Genomic DNA, 22,519 nt, shown 5'->3' with positions numbered 1-22,519 from the left:
TCTGTTACTGACTTTAAGGCAGCCATCCTTGAATAAAGGGAGTTCAAAGGGAAACTCCAGCATGATACTGCTGAATTACACCTTACCAATAAGTTTGATTCTCATCATTTGAGAGATGTCTCAGCAGAGACAATACTTTTCTGTCCCACTCCAAGTGTTAATTTACTCAGCGTATTAATAATTCTAATACTAAATAATTTTAAAGGAAATCAACCCTGACTGCTCATTGGAAGGACAGATACTGAAGCTGAAGCTCAAATATTTTGGCCACCTAATGCGAAGAGAAAACTCTCTGGAAAAGACCCTGATGCTGGGAAAGATGGAAGGCAAAAGGAGAAGGGGACGGCAGAGGATGAGATGGCTAGGTAGCATCACCGATGCAATGAATATGAACTTGAGCACACTCCAGGAGAGAGTGCAGGACAGGAAGGCCTGGCATGCTATGGTCCATGGGGTCACGAAGAGTCGGACACAACTTAACGACTAAACAACAACAACAATTAAGGTGATTCTGTGATCACCAATGACTGCTGTTGTGAAGGCTCACGGTGCTTATTTTGCATACATGTAAACTCTAATTGAATTGTCACAGACTGTAGTTTTTTCATTTCATTGTCATTTAAGCCCTTTTTTTGCATCCATGTGTATATCTATCTGCCAACTGAGGATTACACTTCATATATCTGATGAAGTAGACTCTAATACATGAAATCGTATGCCATAATAAATGTATTACTCTCTAAAGGTGCCACAGGACTCTTTGCTGTTTTAAAGACATCTTTGGCATTCTTTTGACAGTATTATTTGCTAAGTATTAAACAATCACCACCAAGAGAAACCCCCACGTATACTTTCCCATCTATAAACTCCACTTTCCAGTAATTATAATATTGGAGCAGACCAATTTGTTTAGCAGGGTTACCTTTTCCAAATGCAGATTTATCCACCGGGTGAAAGTCCTTTTCTGTACATTTTCCCTCTCCACTAGAAAGGAAAGAAATAAAGTGGATCAATCTCTTTAAAGAGGAGGATCTGCCTGTGTAAAAGCGCAATGCTCCATAGAAGGAGAAGCAATGGTACCTAATGGCGGTCTTGAACCTCAGGCCCACAGGTCAAACCTGGCACACCCAGGGTCCCAATCCGGCAGACCTGTGTTCCTCAGATGGCCATGCCCCGTTCCCCTGGTTCCACACTCTTTCCCCCAACTGCCAGTTGTTTTGGTGGTTTCCTGGCTTTTGAGCAGGTTTTTCTTTCCATTTGGAAAGGCTGAAATGCCTCAGTTCCTGGCAGTAAGGGCTTTCAGTTAAAATATGCTGGTATTTTTGTCATCAAAAGTTTTGCCTTCAGCCATGCCCACCACTAGAAAATGGCACCTGAGAGTTTCTCCAAAATGGAATTTGGCCCTCAGGTGTCTAGCTTTGGTATCCCTTGATATACCAATATTTGGTTTCCAATATTGCCGCAGATATAAAATATGCATTTATACATTCTACGAAAATTAGGTAAGAAGCGCAGCAGCAGGAACGCCATAATTCAACGCCCCCTCACCCCAGCCCAGGCAAGACATATATGATCACCTCTTAATTGTCTTGTTTTTTCAGATGAAATAGCATGTGTGCAAAGCGGGGGCAAGATCAGTATTAGGGCTGTGGGAAAGGAGGGGTTATTTATCTTTTAAAGGTATTTCAACCCCATCTTTCCGCATAGAACAGTTTCCAAAACCAATAAGAAAACAATATCAAAAGTCAATTTTAAAAAATCAGAAAAAAGCAAAGCAAATCGAATTACAACACAGAACAGTCCAACACACACATAGAAGCAGTCACAGCAAGGGGTCTTAAAAACAGCATTAAAGACTTAAGCAAACAGGACAGATTTCACCCAGCACCTGAAAGTTAACAATGGCACCAGGTGAACACATCTAATGTGAGAAAGTTCCACAAGCAGGGGGCTGACACAGGAAAGGCCCTTTTTCTGGAAGCACCTCTCCCCGCACCTGCTCTCAAACATGGCAACACTCAGAGAAGGGCTTCAGAAAAAAAAATCTCATTTGACTGGCAGATTCATGTGGGAGATTCCTGTTTTCAATTATTCATTTCATTCATTACGTTTATATTTCACCGTTCCTCCACAGTAGTCAAGGTGACATACTTGGTTCCCACCCCCAATTTATCCTCACAACAACTCTGTGAGGTGGGTTCAGCTGAGAGATCATGACTATCCCAAGGTTACCCAATGAGCTTGATGGCCAAGTGGGAATTTGAATCAGGGTCTCCCTAGCCCTAGTTTCACACTCTAACACAGCCTTCCCCAACCTGGTACCCTCCAGGTGTTTAGGGCTTCAACTCCTAACACCTCCAGCCAACATCACCAATGGTCAGGAATGCTGGAAATTTACTTTTTAAAATTTATTATTTATATCCTGCCTTTTTTTCCTGCAAGGAGCCCAAGGCAGCTTATATAATCCTCCTACTCTCCATTTTATCCTCACAACAACCCTGTGAGGTAGTGTCAGGGTTGCCTCTGAGCATATAGAGTGTCTGAGCAGTTCAGATTCCGAGGAAGAGCTGCAACACACGGGGGAGGAACTTTCCCAGGCTTCAGATGCACAGCTGGATGGAGAGGCCCTCCCTTTACACAGCCCTGTGAGTGACAGCGAACAGGGGGAGGCGAGGGAAAGACAACCTGAACTCTTAGATGCAAGGTGCAGACGCAGGCACAAGCGGGAAATCACAGGAGCTGAGCTTAGGTGCTCTGCCCGATTGGCTCGGCATCAACAGGTGTGCCTAGAGGTGTCACAGGAGAGGGAAAGATCTTCCCCTCCCACCCCTTAAGTTAAGAGAGTTTGCCACCTTTTTCCCAAATGGAGAGAGACCAACTTTTGTAGTTTCTCTTTGAACTCCTTGAAGCCTGTTTCCTTTGTACTCTGTGAGTCTCTAGCAATTCGCATCTGTATGCCTCATTCGGGTAAATGGAATTAAAGCCTTGGAAATGCAGCCTCTTGTCTGAGTGTTGATTTGGCTACTGGAGTTCTCAGCAGGGCAAAAGGGAATGATATGTAGTTGGGCTGAGAGTCTATAACTGGCCCAAAGTCACCCAGTGAGATTCATGGCTGAATGGGGACTAGAACCTGGATCTCCCAAGTCCCAGTCCAACACTCTAACCACTGTGCCACACTGGCTCTCAGTGGTCCAACTGTGGTCCATTTGGAAGGCACCAGGTTGAGCAACTCTGCTCTGACAACGACACCACAGTGGCTTTCACATACATCACTGTTTCCCTTAAGGTCTCCCACTCCATCACTTTGGTAAGAACTCCCACTATCAGCTAGTTCAATTTGCAAGGCTTGTACAGAGACTCCATAAATGTTATACAGTTTCCATAAACCCAACGGAACATGTTTCCTTTGCACCTACTCTTTTGAAAATGTACAGCCATAAAAATAAAATAAAATCAGGTCCAGTCGTAAGATTGGTTTTCACATGCATACAGTTTACTGAACCAGTGCAGGGCTTTTCTGGGCATCTAGAGAGCTGTAACAAGATTATAAATATCGTAATTACACATAGCATATGGCCAGGCCTGTTCACAAATCCATGGCGTCAAGCCAGAAAGAAGTAACGCTTGCTAAAATTCAATACTATAAGCAGTAAAAGGAGAACGGTCTGGTTTTGGTTTAACTTTTAAGAGTTTCAGGCTCCATAAAGACAACAGGAACTCAAGATGAGAAATGTCCAACAAGGAAAACAATTTCTCCTCATGCTGCTGCAATCAAGAATGGGGGGGGGGGTTTCTAGGGTTCAGCATAATTTTAGGAAGAGGGGGACAACCTGTGACCCTTAGTCTTAATTTCCTGTGGCCCTCAACGTAATTTCAAAAGCCTTCTGCAAATGAACAGTTTAGACCTCTAGCAAGAGTGATCTGTCTTTCCCTTGGCAGCCTGCTGTGTGGGAAGTGGGGGCAGGGGGAGAGAAAGGGATGTCAGAAAAAAAGAGAGGAAGGAATGACCCCACCACTGCTGGTTTTTGCTCCTGACAGATTACCCCTGAGGAAATGTGGCCCTTGACAGAAAAAAGGTCCCCACCTCTGGATTAAGGAATGCTGGGGTAAACATAATCCAGGGCCAATTTATAAAACTGTATTTTAGGTCTGTTTCAAACTGGGTTGTTTTATTTACATCCCACCTTCTGGATGATGACAGATCCATTAGGTGGCTTACAGAATAAAATAACCCTCTAAAACATGAAATAAAGGGATAACCACGGTAAATTAAGTCAGTCAGAACATCATGAGAATCAGCAGCATAGCCAGTAGTAATACCAGAACCTTGAATTCGGAGCTTTTTGGAACAGAGGAATCTCTGTCCACATGCAAAACAGCCAGCCACCACCTACTGAGGATTCTAAAGATGACCTCCAGGCTGTCAGTGCTATATTGCGCAGAGGTGTTTGCCTTGACGTCATTCTGTGAAAGAAGATTTATTTATTTATTTATTTATTGCATTTATACCCCGCCTTTCTCCCTCTCGCAAGGAACTCAAGGCGGCTTACATTATCCTCCTCCTCACCATTGTATCCTCACAACAACAACCCTGTGAGGTAGGTTGGGCTGAGAGTCTGTGACTGGCCCAAAGTCACCCAGTGAGCTTCCATGGCCAAGTGGGGACTAGAACCCAGATTTCCCGGCTCCCAGTCCGCCACTCTCACCACTACACTACACTGGCTCTCAGACCAGGGCTGGCGTCAAGTGTAGGCATGGTTGGGCACCTGCCAAGGGCTCATGCTCCAGCAGGGGCCCACTGACAAGAGCCCCCTGGACTTGTTCCTCCTCTTCACCACTGCAATCTGCTTGTTCAGCTGCCTCTCTGGTGGTGAGGAGGAGCAGTAGATGCCACTGCGTACTTGCTCAACGGCCTGTCAAGCGAGTCAGTGGTAGCAATGACGAGAAAGAGCGAGAGGAGCAATAGCAGCTGGTGACAATGGTGGTGAGAAGGCAGACTCGCTGCATGAGGGACCCACTGGCAGTGCTTGCCCAAGGGCCCTCAGAAACCTGGAGCCAGCACTGCTACAGGCCGATAAAGGAGGTGCTATGGTATGGTATACAGGGACAGCTGCCTCTGATACTGGAGATAGCATATAGCCATCGTAATTAGTAGCCATCGATACTGTTCTCCTCCATGAATTTGTCTAAGCCATCCAAATTGGAGGCCATTGCTACATCTTGTGATAGCAAATCCCATAGCGTAACTATGCTCCATTTAGATGGCGAGGAGAGCCTGAGCTTGCAAACACTGGAGTGGCAGGGATGCCTTCTCCAGCTTCTGAGAGACCCAGATGTCTTGTGAGAAGCTGGAAGAAGACATCTATAGTTTGGCTTTCCCGGCACGCTTCTACCTCACTGCTGCCCAAAGAGTCCCCCAAAGAGTGGTTGCCTGTAGTCACTCCATAGGCCCAGGCAAGAGCCAACCATGGTGACCCCTGTCTCTTGCTAGGCTGATTTCCCCCTGCTTCTCCATTTCTAGGCAACGTTAACTGAATTAATGAGGAAAAAAAACCCCACTGGCCAAACTCTCAGCAATTCTCCACCACCACCCTTTCAGAATTCTGAACAGTCAAGAGGGTGGCTACTTTCCACATAGTGAATGCAACATGTAGCTATTAGCTCTGGATGAGCAGATTCCCAAATCCAATTTGTTAATATTAACAATGACTTAAACCAAGAGGGTCTAATCCAGGGCAAAAGCAGTGTGGCAAATCGCAAGCAGTCCCAATGATCTTGCTGAGAGCATGACGATGCCTTTTAGAGCTTTTCAGGTCCATTTTCAAGTACACAGCCTTCCGGAGAACCGGTGCCACTGTGAAGACAGACCCAGCTTTGTCAAGGCATTTTGAACTTGTGTAGGTGGTAGCTGGTTATAAATAGGTTCCGCATGTGCTCAAAACCCCATCAGCAGATTGATTATGGTTTAATCTTACTATCAACTCTGTTTGAAGCTGCAGACCGGGACCAGTCTTTGCATGTCCTCCCTACACACCCGGGCTCTGGAGCACTTTGAACAGTGCGCGCAACCAAGTAACAATGGCTCACGGACATTCTAGAGCCTGAACATTCCCAGGCCAATGTTCACACACCTTGCCTCTGCTTGAGGGTTCAAACCAAGCCAATGGTGAAAGTTAACCTAGTTTGAGACAACTGTGATGGTTCAAGCCCAACAGCAAGGGCCAGAGATGGCCTGGCCTATTATGGAAGCCAGTCCATGAGATGACAGTAGCGCATAGTGGTGCTGGTGAGCCACACTTTCAGAACTCTTTCCAGGGCGGCTTGAAAAAACAGATGTTTAAAAGGAAGAAGCCCCACACATATTCACACAGACCTCCAGACTCGAGTCCTAGAGGGCGCTTCTTCCTGCGCAGACCTACATCAAGCTGTGAAGTGAAACAGGCATTAAATCAGCCTTCCTCAATTTGGCACCCTCCAGATGGCCATGCTGGCTGGGAATTATTGGAGTTGCAGTCCAGCACATCTGGACGGCACCAGGTTGGGGAAGGCTAGATTAAATATAGCACTAGGTGAAAGGTTTCAGAGAGATTTATTGTGGACTATGCCACAGTAAATGTATTAGCCTTTAAGGCAGAGGTGGGCAACTTCCAGGGGTCTGGGAGCCAATTTCCATCCCCCAGAACCCACCAGAGCCACAACCTTGCCCCCTGTTGCCGAATTTGCTGCTGAAATTCGGCAGTGCAGCAGTGAAAACCTCAGTGATTTTTCTATGAACTAATGTGTGCAGAGAGCACGCGCCTCGTTTTAAACCAAATTTGTGTTCCCAGGAGGCTTCTGGGAGCCAACTTAGGCCTTAAAACAGAAAAATCAACAGGGTTTTTTGCTGCCACTGCAGCAAATTTGGCAGTGGCTACTGGGGCTGCCAAAAAGGCCCTTTGGGGCGTGGGGCGGTGTTGTTGTCCACTCCTGCTTTAAGGCACGATGAGACTCCTTGTTTTCATGGCAACAGATTAGCATGTCTACTCCTGTGGAAATCAAAAGCAGTTATAGCACAGTGTGAAGATTGTGAGCCAGGAAGTCCATAGTTCAAATGTTACTTTAGCCAGGGTCTCACTAGGTGTTTTTAGGCACACCACTAGACTCTCAGCCTCTGCACCCATCTGGAATAGAGGGATAATAATGCTGGCCTACCTTCCAGGGCTTCTGTATGATTACTGAGATACTGTATGTGTAGTATTGTGAACCCTTGAAATACAAATGCCAAGTGTTATCGTTATCTCTCTTAAAAATGGAAAGAAACAAATCTTGTGAAGGATGACGCGATTTTCTGCAGAGTTCCTCAAGCACTTTCCTATTTATTTATTTTTTATTTCATTTCTATGCCGCCCAATAGCCGAAGCTCTCTGGGCGGTTTGGCGGTTCCAAAACAGTATTGTTTTTCTAAGTGACCCATGGAATACTTCCTTCATGTCGTTCATTTTGATGTTGATGAAGCAGAAATCCAGGATTTCTACATCTAGTCAAGATTAACAGCTGTCGCCATCCACCCTGGTCAATTAAGAATGTCTGCTTCACAAAACCAAACTCAGACAGAAGCTTCTGGAACAGCCGCCAGATTAAATGTGCACACATTTTTTTGTATGTATTTCTCCCACTGTACCCATTTTTCTATGTATGTTTGGATGGCGTGCAAGGATGGCTCCCGCCATCTTGAGGGAGGTGGTAGCATGATAGATCCTGAAGAAGTCCACCCTGGACCCAAAGATTTGTTGGTCACAAATACCCCATTTTTAGGGAAGGTTATTGGGAGGATTGTGGTGGGGCAACTGCAAGCATTCTTGGATGAAGCAAATTATCTAGACCCATTCCTGTCTGGAACTCCCAGGAGACAATGTGAGCTTGCCCCCTCCAACAGGCATTCAGGAAGAACTCCTGGCTGGAAAAGAGTCCTGGGCTCCTGCAAGCGCAGGGGGTGTTGTTGTTGTTGTTTTAAATAAAAATATAAAGAAGACCCCTCAGGATTTGCCTACACTTTAAAAAGGGTATGTGGAAACCCTGTCCTGCTCCCCAAGGAGAAAATTCTCCCCTCCCTGCAGAAGAGGCAGAAAAAACAATGCCTCTTCCGCAGGGAGAGGAAAAAGTTTCCGAAAATAGGGGGCAGGATTCGGCACAGCACTAATCTGAATCAGGTGTGGCTGTACTGAATAAGGGGCAATAAACTGAATTTGAATTCTGGCAAGATGAAGCACTGTAGGTAGATGGGTCCAGGGTCCAGGACATAGGGCTGTTGCCTGCTCTGGGTGGGGCTGCACACCCTCTGAAAGAACAAGTACATAGTTTGGGGGTGCTCCTACATTCAACTTTGTCACTGGAGGCTCAAATGGCCTCAGTGGCTATGACTGCCTTTTACCAGCTTTGACTGGCTTGCCATCTGCAGGTGTTTTTAGACCTTGATAGCTTGGCTACACTGGTTCAGGCATTGGTAACCTCAAGACTGGATTATTGTAACGTGCTCTGTGTGGGGCTATGCTTGGTCTTGGCTCAGAAGCTGTGGCTGGTGCAGAATGTAGCGGAATGGGGCCTCCTCTCAACAGCATGTTACGTCTTTGTTAAAAGAACTGCACTGGCCATATTTAAGGTTTTATTGTTAACATATAAGGCCCAAAACAATTTGGGACCAGGTCACCTTAGGGATAGCCTCATCCTTATGTCCCTACCCAACTTTTGCGAGACTCAAAAAGAGTGCTTTTGATGGTGCCCTATGGTCCTGAGCGTTTAGTGTTGTGGCACCTGCCCTCTGGAACGTCCTTCCGACTGACACCAGATAGGCATCTACAGCGTTGACTTTTAGATGACTCGAGACCCATCTCTTCATGCAGGCTTGAGGTGTGGCCCAGCCCATTACAGTTACAATTTTATTGCCAATCCATCATTATTTTAAGTGTTGATGTTGTCATTCTGTTCATGGCTCTGAAAATTTTGTTGGGAAGCAGTATAAAAATTTATGAAATAAATAATAAATAAATGGAAGAACAACAGCGAAAGCTAATGGAACTAGATGAGACAGAGCATAACTTGTTCTGAAAAGGCAATGTGATGTTATTGGTTTTGTTATGGGCACAACACTGAGGCTGAGTAGAATAATCTCCGGCTCAAGTCAAAAGTTCTGGAACTCCCCAGAGAAATCCACACACACCTCCTCTGCCAGAGCGGACCTATGCAAGGCCAATACTTAAAGGGTGTGTAAGGTTACACATTTAAGAGAAATTTATTTTATAGGATCTGCAGCTACGCAATGTATAATCTGCAATCTGCAGCTACTTCCATTTATTAAAAAAAAGACTTCGAATTGATCCATATGTTCTTTAGGAGTACCTACAGTTTTAGATATTTTTTGCTGCAGGGGGAAATGCAATCCACCTTTTAGCTATTTGCAAGAACCATATCCACCATAGGAGCTTAACAAAAAAAAGAGGGGGAAAAGCTTCATTTAAAACAATTCAAAACAAAAAAGACCTCTTGGATTTGCAGTGGCTTTGGTTGTCACTTAATAAAATGATGTTATTTACTAAAAATAGTCCCTCTTGTTCCAGTGGGATTAGAACAGAAAAGCCTAATTTAATTGAAAAATAACTTCACCCTCTGTTCTTTTATTTCTGGAGGTTACCAAGCTGAAAATCGCAAAAGTTATTAGCTTGCTTACTTTTTTTTTTTACATCACTCACAGCAGCAAACACACCAATATTCTCTCCTTACTGCTCAATGTCAGCATAACATAGTGAGTCCATAGGGGGTGAGGATGAAGTAGAAAACACTCAGCTGGAAGGACTAGTTGGTCCTGAAATAGATCCAGCTTTTCCCATCCTTGGGTCCCCAGAAGCTTTTGGACTAATGACCACAAGGCAGATCAGGGAATAAGGATTCAACCTGTGTTGGATGGGGTTACACCACTGTGAATGTTTGAGGCCTACAGAGGCAAGGAAAAAGGTCAGGCCTAGAGCCTGGAGTTTCTTGTTGGGAGGGGGTATCCCTGAGAGGAGTAGTTTCATTTCCCCGGTTAAGTTTCATTTTCATTTCCCCGGTTAAGTTTCATTTTCATTTCCCCAGTTAAGTTTCTTTTCTTCAGGTTTTAAGCAGCACTTTCAGTTTTGGGGGAGGGGGGTATAAAAAGAGAGAATCAGAAAGACCAGAAAGGGGTGATCCGGTAGATATTGTTTACTTGGACTTCCGAAAGGCTTTTAACAAAGTCCTTCAAAGACTCCTGAGCAAACTTAGCAATCATGGAATAAGAGGAGAGGAATTCTTATGGATCAGTAACTGGTTAAAGAACAGAAAGCAGAAAGTAGGAATAAATGATAAATTTTCCCAAAAGGTAAAAAAAGGTGTCCCCAACCAGTTGTGTACGACTCTAGGGTGTGGTGCTCATCTCCATTTCTAAGCTGAAGAGCCAGCACTGTCCGAAGACGCTTCCGTGGTCATGTGGCCGGCATGACTGAACACCGAGGTGCACGGAATGCTGTTACCTTTCTCGCCGAAGCGGTACCTATTTATCTACTTGCAATTTCTTGCTTTCAAACTGCTAGGTTGGCAGAAGCTGGGACTGAAGACGGGAGCTCACTCCATCATGCAGCACTCAGGTCTCGAACAGCTGTCCTGCCAACCTTCCGGTCTGCAGTTCAGCGTCTTAACCACTAAGCCACCGCAGCCCCTAAATTTTTTTTAAAAAAAATTCCCAAAGGAGGGATGTAAATAGCAGAGTTCCACAGGGACCAATTTTTGGTCCCAAAAGTATTGGGACCAATGCTTTTCAACTTGTTCATAAATGATCTGGAATTAGGAGTGAGCAGTGAAGTTGCCAAATTTGCCAATGACACCAAATTACTTAAGGTGGTTAAAACAAAAAGGGATTGTGAGGAGCTCCAAAAGAATCTCTCCAAACTGGGAGAATGGGCATCTAAATGGCAAATGTGGTCCAACGTAAGCAAATGTAAAGTAATGCACATTGGGGGTGGGAGGAACCCAATTTTAAGTACAACCTGATGGGATCTGAGCTAGCAGTGACCGATAAAGAAAGGGATCTTGGGGTTGTGGTGGACAGCTCGATGAAAATGTTGACCCAGTGTGCAGCTGCTGTAAAAGGCAAACTCCATGTTAGGCGTAAATAGGAAAGGAATTGAGAATAAAACTGCCAATATCATACTGTCCTTATATAAATCTATGGTGCAACCATACTTGGAACACTGTGTACAGTTCTGGTCACCACACCTAAAAAAAGATATTGTAGAGATGGAAAAAGTGCAGAAAAGGGCAACTAAAATGATCAAGCGACTGGACCAACTCCCCTATGAAGGAAAGTTACAATAGCTGGGATTGTTTCGCTTGGAAAAATGGTGAGAAAAGAGAGACATGATAGAGGTGTACAAAATTATTCACAGTGTGGAGAATGTCGATAGGGAAACATTTTTCTCACTCTCTCAAATACTAGAACCCAGGGTCATCCCATGAAGCTGGTTGGTGAGAGATTCCGGGCAGATAAAAGGAAGGACTTCTTCACACAGTGCATAGTCAAACTATAGAATTTGCTACCACAAGACGTAGTGATGGCCACCAATTTGGATGGCTTTAAAAGGGGGTTAGACAAATTCCTGGAGGAAAAGGCTATCAATGGCTACTAGTCCTAATGGCTCTATGCTACCTCCAGTATCAGAGGCAGTATGCCTATGTACACCAGTTGCTGGGGAACATGAGCTGGAGGATGCTGTTGCACTCATGCCTTACTTGTGGGTTTCCCATCAACAGCTGGTCGGCCACTGTGTGAACAGAATGCTGAACTAGATGGACCCTTGGTCTGATCCAGCATGGCTCTTATTAGACAAAGTCATGGAGAAGAAGGCTATCAATGGTTCCTAATCACAGCGGGATTATATACTTACATCTGACATAAAGAGAACAACTATAGAAAGTCTCTCTCTCTTCCCCCCCTCCCCCCCTCAAATACACATAATTTAACCAAAGGCCAATTACATGTGATATTAGATGAGAAAGACCGACTCAATTAGAGATTTCTCGCCAATGCAAATACTAGCTTTAGAGGACGGCTTTTCTTGAGGATTGCAGCAGGGGAGGCAAAGGTTGAAAATTCCATCTCCACACCTGCTCTGATCCCTTTAATTATCAGCAACCCCCCCGCCCCCTCCTCCCAGCTGATGCATTAAAAGAACCGCAGGTTAGATGCAAAGATGCATGTGTAGTTTGGCCCTTAGCTTTTACTCCCTATCCTCTTGTGTTTGCTGGTGTCACATGTCTACATAGTTCCTTCTCATTCAAATGAATGGGTGTCAGAAAGGTGGGTGCACACTTTTAGAACTACTGTCAGGATGTAGCAATCCCATTTGCTCCCACTTCCTTTAACAATTCAGATGTCATTCCATTTCAGTTTTATTTTTGTCCACTGTCAGCACACTGCATATTTTAAAATCTATTCCTATCTTCTTCTTCTTTTAAAAAAACAACATCGCATCGTTTATGCTATAATTTTCTCTGGAGTGGGTTATTCTTAATGGGATTGTCTTTTATCTTGTTAATTATGGTGAAAAGCACCCTGGAAGGCTGAAATATGAAGTTACAGCGCAATTGGTAATTATACCAAATTGCATAATATAACGAGTGCTGTTATTTCATCCGTAGCCAATAATACTCAAAAGTTTCACAAAGAGGCATTGGGCAGGACGAGGAAGCCCACTTCAGATGGAAGATCTGAGGTTACTATTTTAAAAAAGCAAATTGCAGTTCAGTTGATTTTATTGTTTTACCAGCACAGGAGGTGTCATTTGGATTTTTTGCATTGAGCACCAAAATGTATTAGACCACCTCTGGCTTTATGCATTACACAGCAGCAACCCTGGGCTTTGTCACATAGTGTACAGTTGACAGGTAGCCACAGCCAACCCTGGCTCCCGGACAAGGATATTGTAAGAGACACGTGTCCACAAAACGTGTATGTCATTGTTGGTTCCTGCCAGCTGACTACAGCTAATATAAATCACGGGCTGATAACAGGGTCGTAAACCTGTCCAAGGCTGGGGGAGAGAAAAAGAGGCTGTAGCAAGGAACATTTTACCCGGGCAATGAATCCAAAGCATTGAGGCAAAGAGAAGTCTGTTGCCTGGTCCGAGCTCCAAAACACACAAGGGAACATGAGCAAGGCAGTGGGTCAGGTCTGAGGTCGAGGCTGAGGTCCGGCATGTGACACAATGTTGTTCTTCAGCAGTCTTGCCCCAGCCTGCCTTCCGCTTTTAACGGCCACGACTTGAGGCAGCTGCATCCAATCGGTTCTTCTGCCTCTGAGAGCCTCTCTGTGTTAAACGGACAGAGGTCGCCTATGCTGCTCCCGGACATGCAGCTGCCTTCGCTCTGTGGGGGTCAGTGGCATTTCGCCTTCTGAATCCTCTGGGGGACTGCAGCTGGGCATGGAACATCCACAGGGGATGAGGGGACCTGGTGTCAGGATAGATTCTGAGTGCAGGGAGATAGTTAGCAGCTCAGATACAGAACAGGAGCAACCAGAACTGAGGGAGGCATTTTCACAAGCCAGTTCAGATATGGACAGGCGTGCTTCTCAGGTTACCAGCTCCCAGATCGCCGGGCATGAAACCTCATCCTTACTCCCCTCTGTGAGAAGGAGCAAGGAGGAGGGGCTTGAGGACTCTGACCTAAGGGATGCCAGGCAGAGATGCAGAGCTAAGAGGGAAATGTCAGGGGCGGAGCTTAGACATTCGGACCAGTTAGCAATGTGTGAGAGGCTATGCAGGGAAGCAGCAGGCAAGGGGCAGAACCTCCCTCTCTTAGTTAGCCTAGTCAGACAGCCGCCCCTTCAAACTGCAGGCAACTTTCGTTTATTCCTATTTGAATCCCCTGGAGGCATTCCTTTGCAGCCACAGAGTCTTCGAGTATTTGCATCTGTAACGAACCTGAAAATAATGAATTAAAGGCGTGAGACTGAAGCCTCTCTTTTTGTGTGTTGTGAGTGCTGGAGGAAAGGGGGGGCAAGGGAACCCTGACACTTGGGCTCCTGTGCCGGTCCCTTCCCCTGGGTCTGGAGCCTGCCATTCCCCTTCATCCTTGGAGGAGTCTGAGGGAGGCATGGCAGTCATGTTCATGCTTCCACATCTTTAGATATGCACCTGAAGAACAACGTAATGTGTGAAGGGGCCCCTAAAGTCTTGCAGCAGAAAATATGAATCCCCATGTCTTTGCTGCCATGTTTGAAGAGCGCTTGTGGCTACAGACAAATTATTGTTTCTTCAGAGCGTTAAAGGAAGATTGAACAAAGGATTGCTGCCCATGGGGTGAACACTGCCCATGGGGTGAACACTCACCTACTTTCGTATATGGCAAATAGGCTTTGCCTAACTGTTTCAACAGGATGGAAAACTTGTTTGTTTCGAGACAACAGTGGGGAAAAAAGAAATCTGTGTCCACAGTGGGGACTCTCTTAAAAGGGCTTTCTGTGAAGGTTGAGCCAAAACAAGGGTACATTTCAAGAAAGTTGGGTGAGAGGGAAATGTGTCCCCCCATTTCAGCAATATTGGAGGGTTGGGTTGCAAACACATGTGAAAGTGTTCACTGGGAGTGAAGGCAGGGAACATTAATTGGCTATGTGCAGTCAGGATGTCATCACGGCATGTGAGTTCTGATTGGCTGGGATCATATAGCCAAAAAAAAGAAGAAAGACACCCTATTTTAAAAATAAAATGGAAGTGGAGCAGCTGCCAAACCCAACCTGTTTGTTGCCCTAACAGTGGCCAAGAAGATGAGCCAGGAGAGCTTTTCCAGGGATCTCTCCCCCTCGCCCCACTGTAGTTTTCTCACACACACAAAATATTCACATAAGAACTTTGCACACCTATTCAATGCTCATATCATCTACCTTCAGACCATTGTGCTTTCTGAACTTAGGCAGCAAACAGGTTGAAAAACCCTGTTAATTTCATTTGTGAGAATACGGGCAGGTTTGCAGGAAGCTAGTTTTTGCTCCTTAGAAGGAAGAGCTGAAAGACTCGGACGGGGGGGGGGGGGGCTCTGAATTTCTTCATTTGCTTTAACATTTGTAGAAAGGCCAAAACTGGAGCAAAATGTTCTGTCAATTAACAAAAAGAGAACGTAAATTTGTCCCAGGAGTCATGCAAAATTCCATGTCCCCTGGTCTCCTGCCAGGGAAAGTAAACTTTGTCTGGAGAATGCAGTTTTAAACCAAGTTGCTGTTGCTACTAGTTAATTAGGAATACAACTTGTCCTGGGACTCTGCAGAGAGGGGCAAAATCCTGTATCGTCATCAGTGCCTTATGCAGGGATTTTGGACCCACCACTGTCATCACGCTACTATGCACTTTTTAATCAATATACAACCCCACCTTAGTCAAGAAGTTATAACCTTTCCCCACTTGATGCATGGCAGACTTTGTAGGCATCTGCACTGATCAATTTGCCTCCGCCCTTGAAACTGGGAATACTAGTGACTCAAGAGTAAAAAAAAAAAAAAAGGTTACTCATTGAAACACCTCTCCTAAAGCTTAGTTATAGGCAGTAAGAGCTTTAAGCTAAAATGTGGTTATATATTTGGCCCTGCCCTTTTGCCTTTGGCCCAGCCCACCAATGGAATGAGACCCCTGAGAGCTTCTCCGGAAGTTGTATCTGCATCAAGTTTAAAGGCAACAATGGTCCCTGTTAAACCAGAGTTTGAAACCAGGGTTGGAAGCTAGTTTGTCATTAACGTTAGTGCAGATGTAACATTATACCAGCATTCCCCATCCTGGTGCCCTCCAGATGTTTTGGACTAGAACTCCCGACTATTGGCCATGCTGGCTGGAGCTGGGGTCAACTGGAGTCCAAAACATCTTTGAGCTACCAGGTTGGGGAGGCTGCACTGTGCCATATTCATGCTGAAAAGGAGGGTGGTGGGGTGGAATTGTGAAGTGAGAAAAGGAAGGAGTGTGAGAGTCCAAAGCCCAACTACAATCTGAACCGTGGTAAAGAAGTCAGTTTGTCATGTTTGCACTAGGGTAAACATCGGGCTATTTATCCACGAATTTTCAAGATTTAAGAGTTTGCTGGGCCATTTGTCCACTCTGCAGGCCACACAAGTCTCTGAACTTATGAAAATGCCTGGAATTTTCTATCAATGTTTTAGGTTCTGACACTAACTGGAAAATAAGTGTATCACTTTGCCAGGCTTCAAGAATATCTAAAGAGTATTTGAACAGCCATTTCCTGAAAACAAATCCCCACCCATATCGCAAACAACCCATTTACAGCACTTACCCTCTTGAGCTTTCTACATTCTGCAACATGAGAAATGTGAAATACGCTAAGCATTTTCAACAGTGAGCCCTTGACATATTTTTACACTGTTGTGAACAGGACAATACTTATCCTTACTTGGTCCTAAATCCCTGGACTTCATACTTACACTCTGTGGGGGGTGGGGGGAGAAATAAGCTCAGCTATGCCTAGGAGCTGAAGGTTACAAGGGACTTACTTCTGAATAAGTATGCATACAGTTGTGCTATAACAGAGGTACAGAACCTCTTTCAGCTCATGGTCCAAAATCCTTTTCAGAGAAGATCTCAGGGGCCACATTCCACTGGTGCACAGCAAAAGGGTCAGGGCCAAAAAATACTAGCCCGTTGTAGCTGAAAGCTCTTACTGCCTGTAAATAAGCCTTAGGACAGGCATTTCAACCATTTAAAATGGAGGAAAACGTTGCACAAAAGCCAGGAAACTACCAAATGATTGGTGGTTGGGAGGAAAGGGGTGGGGCCTTCTGAGGAATCCCAGAGGGCCAGATTTGGCCCCAAGGCTTGAGGCTTTGCACCCCTGAGCTAAAAGATATGAATATAAAGATTTGTTTTATACCCATTCAACAGACCTCTGCAATTTGAAGTTATTAGACATCAACATGTACATTTGGCTTCATTTTTGTCATTATCAATCAACGTTATCATTGACCAATGGCAGCAGCATGTCCTACTTGTGGTGGTACAAGGACAGAGCTCCAGGAAATTAGTCAGGGCTAGTTCCAAAGGCAAAGTCAGTGGGCAGTCCAAAGCCCAGAAAAGAACCAGGTTAACAGGGAACCATAAAACTGGCATTGTTCCAGCATTCTGTGCCTCAAATAGAAGTCTTTTAAGCCTGAGCCTTCAGAGTCCCACTCAAAGGACAGCTGCAAACCCTCAGTGCCACCTGAGGAGTGGTCTACTCATGAGCAGAGCCTTCATCATGAGTATACCTTTACTCACAAATAATCCTTATCCTTCAGGTGGACACTTCTGCATGTGGCCATAGGCCGAGTCTGAACCTTTAGGTGCCTGCATGCCCTGGAGCTAGATGGCCGCTTGGCATCTGCCTCAGAGTCCAAGAAGGGGCGGACTACTTCTTCAGGGGAAGAGTCCACAACCAGGGTGCTATTAACTTCACTTCTCTAGGAAGTGGAACACATAACAGCAGTGTTGTAGTGGAGGCAGGGCTTGCAGGGATGCAGCCCCGGCCCTTTTTCATTAGCAGGGACTCTGATGTCATCTGCCACCCCCCTCAGAATTCCCTGTTCCCTCTGAGCTTAGCTGCGATCCTCACTGTAGCTCTGGGGGGAATGAGTTTTCCAAGCAACAATATATTGTTCCATGTTGGAATGCCAAGTATTTGGGATGACTTGGTCTGGGATGGGCAATTAAGACCTATTCGCTTTACCAAAGACCTGCTCCTGGTGGGGATGAAAACTCCTAGAAGTGGTTTGTTGATATGGATTCACACAGCTGCCTGGAATTTTTGGACTGCCCTTGGGGATTGTCACAATGAGCTCCTGCATTTCCAAATGCACCACTACATCACTCTCTGTGTATGAGTGTGTGTGTGTAGTTCAATCCAGCTCGGTGTATGAACATTTCTGTTGGAGCGGGAGGGGGAGATATAATGAAGATGCTTAGGGAAGGCTAATGGGTAACATTGGGGTGCTAAGTGAGTGTGCAAGGGGGCTGTTTAAATGAGAATAGATCTATCCATGAGGGCTGAGTTGAGAGGGTGAAGCTTCCATAGAGTATCATATTTTGAAAACCTAAAAGGTTTGTGTTCGAGTGAGCAAGTGAGTGAGTGGGTGAAAAAGATTTTAACACCCCTGCATTTTTTTCTCAGACATCCAACTGAAATACCACTGCCTTAGTCTCAGCTGCACTGTTTGTGGATCCCAGTTGAAGGCTGTATAACTTACAAGGTTGTATAATCTTAGAAGGGGGCATGGCTGTGAGGGGGCATGGCTGTGACTTTCACGAAGGGACCCTGCACTTCTGAATTTGCCACTACACTACTGCATAACAGAGCCTCTGATGGTGAATGCAGAAAAGTTCACATGGTAGGAGGCAGTCTTTCAGATAGCCCAGCTCTGAGACATTTAGGGCTTTATAGGTAAGGACCAGCAGCTTGAATTGGGTTCCCAAACAAACAGAAGGCCAGTGAAGTTTGGGAACACCAGATGGGTGAACACCAGGGTGAATACCAAGATGGGTGTTATGCGGTCTATAAAATGCACAACAGACAATAGTCTGGCCACTGTGTTTTGTACTAGCTGTAGTTCCTGAACACTTTTCAAGGGCAGACTCACAAAGGGTGCATTATAGTAATCTAGACACGAGAAGTTTAAGGCATGGCCCACTATGTCCAGATCCATCTTCTCCAGGAAGGTGCACCAGCTGAAACTGGGCAAAAGCACTCCTGGCCACCGCCACCACTTGATCATTCAGGAGCAGTGCCGGATCCAAGAGCACCCTCAAGCTGCATACCTGATCCTTCAAAGAGAGCACAACTCCCTCCAGAGCAGGTTGTATTCCCAATCCCGGGTTGGCCTGTCTACTGACCTCTGTGTTGTCTGGACGTTGCTCAGTTTATGTGCCCACATCCAGTCCCTCACTAAAGAATGGGAATCCACTGCATGGAGGTGCACAGCTGCCTTCTACAATATACCCTGTGCCAATAATGCCTTACAGCACTAATTATATAATCATAGAGTTGGAAGGGACCTTGGAATTCACCTAGTCCAACCCCCTGTTCAATGCAGGATTGCAACTACAGCATCCACAACAGATGGCTGAAATAGCTCCAGCAAAGGAGACCCCACCAGTTCCCGAGGCACTCTGTTCCATTAGGAAGTTTCTCCTAATGTTTAGCTCAAATCAGTTTCTCTGCAACTTCTACCCATCAGTTCTAGTCCTGCCCTCCAGAGCAATAGAGAACACGTCTGCTCCATTTTCTGCATGACAGCCCTTCAGATATTTGAAGACCTCTACCATGTTTCCCCTTAATCTTCTCTTCTCCAGGCTATTTCACACAGCTATTTCAAGTTTCAACCAGTTATCATAGGACTTGGTTTCCAAACCTCTCAACTTCCACATTATCTCATTCACATTTTCCTTTTATTTTACCACCTTCCCTTCCTTTTTGGTCTTGGTTCCATATATGAAAAAACAACCTCTCTCCTCTTCCTCAGAAGCCAATGAATATCCAAGCTAGGCTGGATATGGCAACTGCCTATTTCCTGTGCCTTTCAAATGCATCAGAAAAGTCATTATAAAATTTCCAAGCCCTTCCATCTGTGACGATGATCAGAACTTAAGATTCCCATGAGGTGCTCCGGAACGACGTTGCCAGGCAGCAGCTGATCATCATGTGCCCTAAGTGTTGGATAACGAGATTTTGGTCCCTGAACATACACTCATTAAAAAGGACGTGTCCCAAGGGATCACAGTTAAACAAATCCTAAGCAACGGCATAAACAGTCCGTTCACTTCCTTATTCATGCCTCCACCATTTCATATTTTAATGAAGCTAGTTTAACATACCAATAAATTTTAAACAATAATTGAGGATGCATCTTCCTAGAGTATCCAAGGTCCCATGGCATGGCTCTTTGAAGTTAAGAGGGCAAGTGAGAGGGCCGTACAGCTCTCTCTTTCTGCAGGACTTCTCGGGCTTGCCAGGCTACGTAGGAAACAATTTGCATCCACGACAGGCAACCAGGTGCTATCAGCAGCTTTAGCTGCGGTAATTAGAGGGGTTAGGGCTCAACAGTAGAGCACCTGTTTTGTATGCAGAAGGTTCATGGTTCAATCCGGGGCATTTCCAGGTAGGGCTGGAAAAACTCCTAACTGAAACTCAGGAGAGCTGCTGCCAGTCAGTGTTGACAACACTGGGGGGGGGGGCTATATGGACCACTGGTCTGAGTCAGTATAAAGCAGCTTCCCATGGTCAATGCACTCTTCTGTTTGTACTTTGTTCACTACAATGGCTACCGCCAGTGCTTCGGACAGGCAGGGATAGGCAGCGGGGCAGTGCCGGATGGGAGGAAGGGATGTGCCCTGCACATGTAGCTGTCATCCTTCAAAGTCTCAGTCTGCAGGATCAAATATAGCAAGCCTTTCCAAAACTGAAATGTTCACACCAACACGACCACAATAGGGAGCTCACACAAACACTTCCCTAGGTTAACGTAGGTAGGCCTCTAGGCAATTGTCACTCATCTATTATTTCAAGACAGGCTCCAGTCCTCATCCTCTTCTTAAGCAGTGTGTGTGGGGGGGGGGGGAGGGGATAGTTCTTTACCTTTGCTTTACCAGCACTCCACAGTTTACAGGTTTAGGTGCATAGTCAATAGTTTTAAATGTGAATGCAAAGGAAGATGAGCTTCATACAGAGAGCTGGGTTCGACAGTGTTTTCCTGCCAAGTGCATACTCTGTGGCTAACCTGGGCCATACAATGTGTATCATTGGTTTGAGGCCACATTTTCTATCCATAGAAAAGTAAGGAGAACGATTTGTCACTCGGAACATAGTATCTCAAGGGGGTGGGGTGGGGTAAATCTGGGAATGATGAATGAGGCATTTCTGCTTAAACAAGAAAGGCACAACATTTGCCTGGGAGGGCCAGGTTCACTGTATTAGAATAAGGCTTGTTTTGAGCACAGGTAGTTGGTTTTTTAAGGCTAAAAAGCCAAAAATTCTGGGAACCTTCAACCAAAATGGTGCAGGGCTGAAATGACTGGCCCCGACCCCAGCTTACCATTTTCCACTGCTGCCTTATTTCATAGCAGCAGTGCTTTCCCTTCAGCAGGTATTCCCTGCGCCCCAGAACCCACCTTTGAGCAATGCTGCATCATTACATTGCATACACGGCAAGGGGCCTCTGGGATAAGAAAATGGAGGGTGCTAGAATATGTACTGCTACTGCCATTTGCGAATTTCACACCCCACCACCCCCAAAAATCACCAAAATCCCCCCCCCATTTTTCCTACCTGAAGAGACAACAAGAACAATTGGGAGGGGGGAATTTCAGCTCAGCCTTAGTTTTTTTTCTGAAGTAAAGTTGGAGGCACATGATATTACTTTACTCTCTCAGAGAGCATATATGTATTTTCTTAACAAGGATGGACAAATTTGCTTCTGGGGTGACTGCCCCTCCTGCATCTGGTGAGCATCCCTTCCTACAAGACGTATGAGAATGTTGTTTCACTTCATTAAATAACAGAACTTGCCCCATTCACATTCCCTGAATGCGAACACATTTTTTGGGCAAAATCTCCTTATTTCCAAGCTTGCGATTGTGCTTGCAAAATGTGTGCATTAGAAAAATGTGCACTTTAAAAATGCAGATTTTAGAAAAAAATACGCATTTTCATGCCTTCGTCCATAGGGGGGAAGTATGCATTTCAGCATGTGCTTAAAAAAAAAAAAAGTGCACCTAAACATGCATTTCCCCTGCTTGAATAATTTTAAAAAGCACGCATTCAGGCATGGGAAGGAGCCGGACCAAGCCCAAACAAGCTCAAGCCTTTCTGAACCTCCCATCCCTATGCCTTTCCTCACCATCAACTTTACGTTGTGCTTCCAAGACACAGCACAAAATGAAAAAAAAAACGAGTTCCCACTTCTCTCCGAACGTCTAGGTTTAGGGAAAAAGCAGGGACCTTGCCTCTGACTCTGTGCAGCATTGAACATGTTATGTCTGTACACAATCCACGGATCCTTATGACATCACCAGTATGTGAACAGCTGCTCCCAGATTCATAGCCCTTGGCAGCGATCGTGTGTTTAGACTGGCCCATTCCTCAAAGATCCTCCAGGGTTCGGGAAATGCACGTGCCCCTTATAGCACACAAAATGCTGATCAAGAAGTGGGGGTGGCGGGGTGGGAATTCAGCAAATTGTGGGTGTCAAGCTCTGGGGGCACTTCTGCTGAATGCAAAATGGATAAGCTCTAAGAAAAACCCTCCATGTATGCAATTAACTGTTCCCACAAGAAGTAGAAGCACATGCGGCATACGCACCATCGACCTTGCTTGGATGGCATTATCCACAGATTACTGGAGGTGGTAGCACAATGCACAGGCCTGGAAAAATCTCAAGCCCCTCTAGCTTGTTAAAAGAAATGCTAACACCTCAGGATTAAGATGTTTTCTCAGCTCTCTCTGCTCCACA

At 45.4% G+C, this 22,519-nt stretch overlaps 1 protein-coding gene across 1 annotated transcript in view; it reads right to left on the bottom strand.

Moving 5' to 3' along the window:
- Positions 1-22,519, bottom strand: part of CLMN (calmin) — a 115,401-nt gene that overhangs the window by 52,078 nt on the left and 40,804 nt on the right. Inside the window, exon 2 of the mRNA XM_084839778.1 lies at positions 923-984. Within this exon, the coding sequence (XP_084695904.1) occupies positions 923-984 (62 nt within the window). The remainder of the gene's footprint in view (positions 1-922; positions 985-22,519) is intronic.

Source organism: Heloderma suspectum, chromosome 1 (assembly GCF_057233095.1).
Source record: "Heloderma suspectum isolate Gila_16-S chromosome 1, 16-S_ref, whole genome shotgun sequence".
In the NCBI taxonomy this organism is placed as follows: Eukaryota; Metazoa; Chordata; class Lepidosauria; order Squamata; family Helodermatidae; genus Heloderma; species Heloderma suspectum.
This window is presented reverse-complemented; position numbering and strand designations above follow the sequence as displayed.